We start from the raw sequence: 9,591 nt of genomic DNA, 5'->3' as shown, positions 1-9,591 counted from the left end.
TCCGGTTTCCATAGAGAGCGCGGTGATGCCCGTGTTTTGCGCAAAAAGCGCATCTCCAAATGCCAAAATTTGGGGTTGCGCGTTATTTTGAGAGCGGGGAGGGTACGCTGGGGGGTTTTTTATGGGTGGGGGGGAGAGCAGGGCTCGTGAGCCACACCCTCCATCACTGACTGCGCAGGGGGGGCTCTCTCTGCACAGACTCAGCAACAGAAAATGTCCCCCCTCCAGGTCCCCATCCGATTCTTTCTCGGTGAAAAAAACAGGTCCGGGGGCTTCAACCCCCCCAGGCAGTTTTTCCCCCGCCTTCTCTTTTAGTTTCCCTTAGAACACGGCCAAATTTATTATTATTATTATTAGGGAGGAAACGGTTCCCCAGTCCTCGGGGAGGAAAGGGTGGGGTTAGCGCCTGAGCATATGCAGAGTGCATCCCACCTACTTAAAAAAACCCCACGCCCAGGCAATTATCAATTTGATAACCCTTGGGGAGGAAGGCGGGCAGTCCCTGAGCGTAAACAGAGTGCGTCCCATCCACTTAAAAACAAAAAAACCAAGCAGTTATCAATTTGGTAACCCTTGGGGAGAACGGTGGATAGTCCCAGAGCATAAGCAGAGTGCATCTCAGCCACTTTCCAAAAAACCAGGCAATTATCAATTTGATAACCCTTGGAAAGGAGGGTAGGGTAGCCCCTGAGCATAAGCAGAGTGTGTCCCACCCACTTCCCAAAAAAACCTGGCAATTATCAATTTTAAAACCCTTGGGGAGGATGGTGGGGTAGCCCCTGAGCGTAAACAGAGTGCATCTCACCCAGTTTCCCAAAAAACAGGCAAGAATCCATTTCATAACCTTTGGGGAGGAGGGTGTGGTAGCCTTTTAAACCCACTTTTAAAAATATATTCAGGCAAGAATCCGTTTCTCTATCCTGGGGAGGTGTGGGTGGAAGTAGTCTCTGAGCATAGGCGGAGTAGTTCCAGCACACAGAGAGATAAATCCTTTGGGAGCTGGTTTCTTGTTCCCGTCTTCATGCTACCTGTACCTTGGGGGAACCGGAAGAAAAGGAGGGGTTGGGGCTGGGTTTGTGCCCCCAAACCTGTGTCCACTACGAAGGGCTCGGAGGTAGCTTCCTCTGAGCTCGTGCAGAGTGGCTGCCGCTTATTCCTGAGCCAGGCTATGAATTAGGAGGAAACTTGAGCCCCTGCACTTAATGGGAGCGGAGAGGTTTAGGCTAAGCCACTTGGATAATCCCACAGCTGTTGGGGGCAGCTGGGGACAGATCCTGCTTCCATTTGACCATCATGATCTCAATACAGCGGCACCTCGGTCCTCAAACTTAATCCGTTCCGGAAATTCCGTTCCAAAACCAAAGCGTTCCAAAACCAAGGTGCTCTTTCCCATAGAAAGGAATGCGAAAGGGATTAATCCGTTCCGGACTTTTAAAAACAACCCCCAAAACAGCAACTTAACGTGAATTTTACTCTCTAACCAGACCACTGATCCATAAAATGAAAGCAAGAATCAATGCACTGCAGTCACACAATCAATCCATCAGTTCCACAGTCGAAAAACAGAAAAAGAGCCGCAAAACAAAAACGCAAAATAAATAGGAAAAGCAGACAGAACTCAGTGTAACACTCAAAGCGGAGCACATTCGGCTTCCAAAAAAAGTTTGCAAACCGGAACACTTAATTCTGGGTTTGTAGTGTTTGGGTTCCAAGCAGTTTGAGTACCAAGGCGTTTGAGAACCAAGGTACCACTGTTTGGGTCCCCCCTGGTTTCCAATATATCCCAGGAATCCTTGCCCAATATTCACCCAAAATAGTCTGTTTAAAAGTCTGGTTTTCACGCCCAGGTGGCGTTTGTAGGCTTTGATAGGTGACATGCAATGGCAGCGTCGGTGGGGCCTGACATGCAACGGCAGGCAGGATTCATTGGTGACATACTTTATTTATTTAGAAGCCTTTGAGGGAGGGGGCGGATCTCTAAACGGTATGCAACGTCAAAGAAAAACCGACAGGATCATTGCGACAAAAATATAAAGCAGTGGTTGGAAAACATTTAGAAGCAGAAAAACCTCAAATTGTGCTATATACAACTTACTGGCTCCAATTTGTCCTGGATTTTAGGCAAGTTTGTTATTATTATTATTGCATATGAGTTGTTTTTTTTCCTAGGGAAACCCCCAAATTTGTTGAGTCCCCCCCCCTAGGGAAACCCAAAAGAGCTTTTCTTTTAACGCCCCAAAGGAAGTGACTTATCAATTGACAGACATACGACATAGGCCTGTCCCAAGGACTCGGTTATGGGGGATTTCGAAATCCACGCAACTTGCAGAGCTCTGGCAAACAGCTTTTATCAGATTTCGTGTGTCAAAGAAGGAAGCAGCCAGATTGCCAATGCAAACAGGCTGCTTCCTCTTCTGTGTTTGTGCAGAGAAGGGAAAAAATAAAATCCCACGCTTCGGAGCCGATAAAACACGTCCTGGAAATCACATGCAAACACACCAATATATATCTTTCCTAAGTTCAGCAGAACTTATTCCTGAAAGCCTCACATGAAGATGGCTTTTTCTTCCATTTGGCTTCCAGTTGTTCTGGGCCTCTTCGCTGCAGATGGTGAGTCGGCTGCAAAATCCTGCTTTCTTTCATTTATATATATATCTTATTTAGGTATTTATTATGTTGTTGTTGAGTCGTTTCGTCGTGTCTGCCTCTTTGTGACCCCCTGGACCAGAGCACACCAGGCACTCCTGTCTTCCACTGCCTCCCGCAGTTTGGTCAAACTCATGCTGGTAGCTTCGAGAACACTGTCCCACCATCTCGTCCTCCGTCGTCCCCTTCTCCTTGTGCCCTCCATCTTTCCCAACATCAGGGTCTTTTCCAGGGAGTCTTCTCTTCTCATAGCCAAAGTCTTGGAGTCTCAGCTTCAAGATCTGTCCTTCCAGTGAGCACTCAGGGCTGATTTCCTTCAGAATGGATAGGTTTGATCTTCTTGCAGTCCATGGGACTCTCCAGAGTCTCCTCCAGCACCAGAATTCAAAAGCATCCATTCTTCGGCGATCAGCCTTCTTGATGGTCCAGCTCTCACTTCCATACATCACTACTGGGAAAACCATAGCTTTAACTATACGGACCGTTGTCGGCAAGGTGATGTCTCTGCGTTTTAAGATGCTATCTAGGTTTGTCATTGCTTTTCTCCCAAGAAGCAGGTGTCTTTTAATTTCGTGGCTGCTGTCACCATCTGCAGTGATCATGGAGCCCAAGAAAGTCATATCTCTTACTGCCTCCATTTCTTCCCCTTCTATTTGCCAGGAGGTGATGGGCCCAGTGGCCATGATCTTTGTTTTTTTGATGTTGAGCTTCAGACTATATTTTGCGCTCTCCTCTTTCACCCTCAATAAAAGGTTCTTTAATTCCTCCTCACTTTCTGCCATCAAGGTTGTGTCATCTGCGTATCTGAGGTTGTTGATATTTCTTCCGGGAAACTTAATTCCGGCTTGGGATTCATCCAGCCCAGCCTTTCGCATGATGAATTCTGCATATAAGTTGAATAAGCAGGGAGACAATATACAGCCTTGTCGTACTCCTTTCCCAATTTTGAACCAATCAGTTGTTCCCTATCCGGTTCTAACTGTAGCTTCTTGTCCCACATAGAGATAGCCTGCCTTATCCTGTCCAGGGAGTGAGACATTTTCCTTTTTTTCTCTGTTTTAACTTAACAACAACCCTGTGCGGTTGGTCAGAGAGAGAGGGAGGTGGACGCAAAGAGACTTTTGGGGGGAATTCGAACCCAGGACCTCATCCAGCGCTCTAACCGCTATGCTGCCTTGTGGTCCAACACTGTCTGTGTCTTCCAAGGGACTTCATAGACAACACAGGCTCCGGGATGCGGATTTTGCATAACATCTGCATATGCTAATCGATGCAAATATAGATCGACTTTCAGAGGTTGCTGGGTGAGCCCCACGATTCTTGCAAATTAGGGTTTACTCTGAGAATACAGGATTTTCTGGGCTCCCAATCGGGGCAGATCCATCAAAACCGCACCACCATTTATTTCAACAGGTCTACGCCGAGTAGATTGCACAAAAGCGCAATTGAGTTTCAATATGCTGCCCTATTAAGCAAGTTTGTTCAAAAAGTGTGCATGTTGGGGGTTTTGGGGGGCAGATCCGGGGCTTGTCGGACCCCCGTGCTACTCCCCAAAAAACAACACTGGAACATAGAAACTGCTTTATTCTGGCTTGCGTTCCCTTTCCTCTGCCCTCCTCCTCCCTTTTTCCTTTGCTGCTGTGCCCTTTTAATATTTTTTTTAAAAAATATTTTATTTCCCGTTTTTCTAATAGCAACCGTTTTTATATGCATACAGATCATTAGGTTGCCTACCCATAATCTAACCCTCTGTGCTCTTCTCAGCAAGCCGCCCCAGAGGCCGTATCCTGGGGGGCCGGGACGCCCCCCGGCGCCCATACATGGCCTCCCTCCAACTGAATGGGCAGCACCTCTGCGGGGGCTTCCTCATCGCCGACGAATGGGTGCTGAGCGCTGCCCATTGCCTGGAGGACGCGTAAGTATTCCTAGTATTGTAGAATTGTCAAGTCGGGAAGGGGACCCCGGGGGGTCATCCATCCTGACCTGCCACAATTCAGACGCCCCGTACGGGATTTGAACCCGCAACCTTGGTGTGATCCCCGCACCGGGCTCTAAACTGACAGAGCTGTCTCCTTGGATCTCCCTGCTGGGTTTCGCTGGTCTGCCGAGCTAATCCTTTCGGTCGCTTGGCGGAAACAGTAGATCCTGCGTCAAATCATTCTAAATAAATCAATCGGGTGAAAAAAATCAGGAGAGAATGATTATACGATTCATATAAATTATACAAAGAAGGTAGCTTCCTCAAGTTGTGACCAGCATAGTCTAGATCGAAAACTCCGCAGGTGAACAAATTTATCTCTCCACAAAGTTTAAAATGTTTACAGACAACCGAGATATGAGATGATAGGAACCGTATTGTAGTCGAAGGAAGTCAATATTTTTTTCTTTTTTGCATTTAGATAAATGTTTTTCGTTGATATCCGATATTAAGCGTTGTATTTCTCTTTATAAATCCCAATAAAATTTATTCAGGAATTATTCCGACCGTTCCCAAGGGACCCTGGACCTAAGTTGTTCAGGGCCTTGTAAATAAAGTTTCCCAGATTTTTTTCCAATGGATTTGGGGACATTTTTCAACTTCAATAGCAATGATAGGATTTTGCATGGGAACTGATTTGCAAATAAGTACCAAGACCTCGAACCCGGCTCAATAGTAAGGGAACGACCGGTGGGGCTTTTTCCGCAATGGTGTCAGCGATCTGGGCCCCTGAATCCGGGCCAAAGGCAACCCCACAAAGAGCCCGTTGCAGAAGTCTAGCATTTTGGTCCAGTAACCTAACGGTGGTTTTCCACGCAGGGGCAACGGGACTTTTGCGGTTCTCTTGGGGGCACAATCGCTCTCTCTCCCTGAGCCCCACAAACGCCTGTACGGGGTCCGCCAACTGGTCGCCCACCCCGGAAGCCACCGAGACACCAACCATGACGACCTCTTGCTGGTACAGGTGAGTGATGCTAGATAAGGCTGCCCTTCAGATGTCTTCTAAAAGTCAGAAAGTCATCTATTTCCTTGATATCTGGCGGGAGGGCACCACCACCGAGAAGGCCCTCTGCCTGGTTCCCTGTAACCTCACTAGGTCAGGCAGAGAGGCAGCGACTGGCCCAAAGTCACACCCCAGGAGCTTCAGGGCCAAGGGGAAATTTGAACCCGGGTCTCTCAGTTCCCAGTAAGTCACTCTAACCCCTAAACCATACTGGCTCTCTGATTTTCCCACCAGCCACTTTGGGCGGCTTCCAGTTCATATAAAAACAGAATAAAACTTCAAACGTTAAAAGCTTCCCTAAACAGGGCTGCCTGCAGATGTCTTCTAAAAGTCAGATAGCTGCTTATTTCCTTGACATCTGATGGGAGAGGGTGCCACCACCAAGAAGGCCCTCTGCCTGGTTCCCTGTAACATCGCTTCTCGCAGGGAGGGAACCGCCAGAAGTTCCTCGGGAGAGGGACCCCGGTGTCCGGGGTGGAGACGCTCCTTCAGGTCTACTGGACCTTTGAGGCCATTTAGGGCTTTAAAGGTCAGCACCAACACTTTGAATTGTGCTTGGAAACGTCCTGGGAGCCAATGTAGGTCTTTCAGGACCAGTGTGATGTATCTCTATGCTTGTTTATGTTCTATTTAACTGTATTTTGCATTTGTAAAAACCAATAAAAAGGATTTAAATTGAAAATAAAACAGGGGGCAAAGTCAGGCTGGTTTGGGTTGCCCTAGCTGGATCGCTTTGCCATTTTGACTGCCCTTTCCCTGAAAAATATCTCTGCGACAAGGAAGCAAGAAGCGCTGATCTCCGAAATCGAGAAGCTCGGAGGAGGGCAGTTTCAGGGAATTCCCCCAAAGAGGTGGAAAAACGTTGAGCAACCGGTTCTCCGGAAAACACAACATTTGCATTACGGGAAATCCCTTCTGCAAATAAGATGCAGGCTATTCTGGCAAACGCCAGAAGTTTTGGACTAGGTGAGAGCGTGGCGCTGAAAACGCCAAGGTTGGAGGATGGATGGCGGCTAACGGATTGAGGTTGAATCCTGACAAGACAGAAGGACTGTTTTGGGGGGACAGGGGGCGGGAGAGTGTGGGGGACTCCCTGGTCCTGAATGGGGTAACTGTGCCCCCGAAGGACCAGGTGCGCAGCCTGGGAGCCATTTTGGACTCACAGCTGTCCATGGATGCGCAGGTCAGTTCTGTATCCAGGGCAGCTCCATCTCGGACGCAGGATGAGACCCTCCCTGCCCACACTGTCTGGCCAGAGTGGTGCATGCTCTGGTTATCTCCCGCTTGGACTACTGCCATGCGCTCTCCGTGGGGCTGCCTTGGAAGGTGATCCGGAAACTGCAATTAATCCAGAATGCGGCAGCCAGACTGGTGACTGGGAGCGGCCGCTGGGACCACATAACACCGGTCCTAAAAGACCTACATTTGCTCCCAATATGTTTCCGAGCACAATTCAAAGTGTTGGCGCTGACCTTGAAAGCCCTAAATGGCCTCAGTCCAGTAGACCTGAAGGAGCGTCTCCACCCCCATCGTCCAGCCCGGACACTGGGGTCCATCTCCCTAGGGCCTTCTGGCGGTTCCCTCCCTGCGAGAAGCGAGGTTACATGGAACCAGGCAGAGGGCCTTCTTGGTGGTGGCACCCTCCCATCAGATGTCAAGGAAATAAACAACTACCTGACTTTTAGAAGACATCTGAAGGCAGCCCTGTTTAGGGAAGCTTTTTAATGTTCTATTGGGAGCCGTCCAGAGTGGCCGGGGAAACCCAGCCAGATGGGTGGGGTATAAATAATAAATTATTATTATGAAAACCTCCTGTGTTTTCAACTGTCTTTCTCCGTCTCTGCCAACCAGCTGGAAGAGGCAGCCTCCTTGAACCCGGACGTGCAGAAGCTAGCTTTCCAACGCCAGGGCAGGGACGTCCCCGAAGGGACCCTGTGCGAGGTGGCCGGCTGGGGCATCACCCGTAACACGGGCAAGAGGCCGGACGTATTGCAGTATGTGGAGTTGGGGGTCATCGGCCGAGCCAAATGCAACCAGCGGATTCACCACGACGGGGAGGTGACGGAGAAAATGATGTGTGCCGACTCCAGGAAGAAAGACTCCTGCAAGGTACTTTTTTGCACGAGAGTTCCTCCTCTTCGCACGGGGCGAGAGAAGGATTCTTATGTGCGCAACTCGCCTCGCCGCACTGCAGGGTTTTTCCCCCTCTGAATGACCCTCTGCAAAATTACCGTATTTTTCGCTCTATAAGACGCACCAGACCACGAGACGCACCTAGTTTTTGGAGGAGCAAAACAAGAAAAAATATATTCTGAATCTCAGAAGCAAGAACAGCAAGAGGGATCGCTGCGCAGCAAAAGCAGCAACCCCTCTTGCTGTTCTGGCTTCTGGGATAGGTGCGCAGCCTGCATTCGCTCCATAAGACGCACACACATTTCCCCTTACTTTCTTGGAGGGAAAAAGTGAGTCTTATAGAGCAAAAAATACGGTATTTATTTTTTTGAATGAATTAATTACTGCTTTTTCTTTGATAGTTTTAGTTACGCCAACTTTTCGCTATTATTGTTGTGCATTTTCCTTTCTTTTTCTTTTTCTTTCCATTATATTACACACTCTGTTCTAGATCTCTTGACAATTGGATTACGTATACTGTGATAACAATCTCTTAAGTCTAGAAGTATCTAATGCAAGATTGGTTTGGCTTTTTTGTATGTCGTGTCTGTTTAATAAAATGTTAATGAGAAATCATCACCACCATCATCATTGAGAATCCTGGGAGTGCAGGCATAATTTGAACACAGCACTTGGCTTATAGCATGGAAAGGCAAACTAAGGCCCCGGGGCCGGATCGGGCCTAATCGCCTTCTCAATCCGGCCCGCGGACAGTCTGGGAATCAGTGTGTTTTTACATGAGTAGAACGTGTTCTTTTATTTCAAATGCATCTCTGGGTTATTTGTGGGGCCTGCCTGGTGTTTTTACATGAGTAGAATGTGCCCTTTTATTTAAAATGCACCTCTGGGTTATTTGTGGGGCATAGGAATTCGTTCATATATTTATTTCAAAATATAGTCCGGCCACCCACAAGGTTCGAGGGACAGTGTACCGGCCCCCTGCTGAAAAAGTTTGCTGACCCCAGGCTTATAGAGTAGTGGCAAAAATCCGACGTTCTTGCTTTTTTTCTCACCCCTTTTTCCCAGGGAGATTCGGGGGGGCCCCTCATCTGCAACGGCGTCGCTGAAGCCGTCGTGTCCACCGGCTCGCGAGTTTGTGGCAACTGGAAGAAACCCGGGATCTACACCCGAACCGCTCCGTACGCCGGATGGATCGACAGTGTCTTAACCAACGCTACCAGCGGATCCCTTGCGGCCATTTAAGCACCAATAGCTAGAGGATCTCTCCTTGCCCCGCAAATTTAAGAGGCAAAAATTGGAAGTTTCTTCCAAATTTATTCTACAAATATCTCGATAATAAAATGTCATTGATTGACTCTTCCAGCTTTTCTTCTCCTTCTTTTTCCTTTTTCGTTCTTTTTTTATATATGTGTGCTTATCTGAAACATGTATGTATTTGCAATATTTTGTAATAATGATGTTAAATAAAATTGATAATAAAAAAAGATGCAAAAATTAGAAGATTTTGCATGTCTTTCCCGCGCGTCCCAGGCTTCCGTTCTCCAAATCTGCAAAAAAATCCTTCGGCGTTTCAGCACAATTTTCTCCATTTTTTGTACAATACCCGCTGTTTCCCGCAAGCAACAACCTCTCCTGGCGCAAGGCGTTTTTGCACGTCGTTTCCACAGACGTGTTCGTCATTACCCCGCGGTTTTCTGCGGTTTTTGCAAAAGCGCACCGTGAAATCCGGATCGGACGAAATCATTAAAAACGATTTTTAAAAACATATATGAAAAAGTGCGAACCTGTTGCAAACCGATGGGAGGTGGGCGTTTCAATTTTCGAAAAAGCA

At 47.8% G+C, this 9,591-nt stretch overlaps 1 protein-coding gene across 1 annotated transcript; it reads left to right on the top strand.

Annotated features, from left to right (window-relative positions):
* The first annotated feature begins 2,407 nt into the window (after window positions 1-2,407).
* Window positions 2,408-9,254, top strand: CFD (complement factor D). The gene is made up of 5 exons (XM_083594888.1): window positions 2,408-2,610; window positions 4,411-4,561; window positions 5,444-5,588; window positions 7,479-7,736; window positions 8,826-9,254. The coding sequence occupies exons 1-5, from the start codon at window positions 2,550-2,552 to the stop codon at window positions 9,000-9,002; spliced, it is 792 nt and encodes a 263-aa protein (XP_083451014.1). The 5' UTR covers window positions 2,408-2,549; the 3' UTR covers window positions 9,003-9,254.
* The last annotated feature ends 337 nt before the right edge of the window (window positions 9,255-9,591 follow it).

Source organism: Podarcis filfolensis (genome assembly GCF_964270895.1).
Source record: "Podarcis filfolensis genome assembly, chromosome: 18".
Taxonomy (NCBI): Eukaryota; Metazoa; Chordata; class Lepidosauria; order Squamata; family Lacertidae; genus Podarcis; species Podarcis filfolensis.
Note: the sequence above shows the minus strand (reverse complement) of the source record. Positions and strands in the feature narration are given on the sequence as shown.

Excerpts from the sequence above, each read along its gene's own strand:
- CFD (XM_083594888.1), top strand. The coding sequence starts at position 2,550 with ATGAAGATGGCTTTTTCTTCCATTTGGCTTCCAGTTGTTCTGGGCCTC. Across the intron at positions 2,611-4,410 it reads GGGCCTCTTCGCTGCAGATG|CAAGCCGCCCCAGAGGCCGT; the intron begins GTGAGTCGGCTG and ends TGCTCTTCTCAG. Across the intron at positions 4,562-5,443 it reads GCCCATTGCCTGGAGGACGC|GGGCAACGGGACTTTTGCGG; the intron begins GTAAGTATTCCT and ends TTTTCCACGCAG.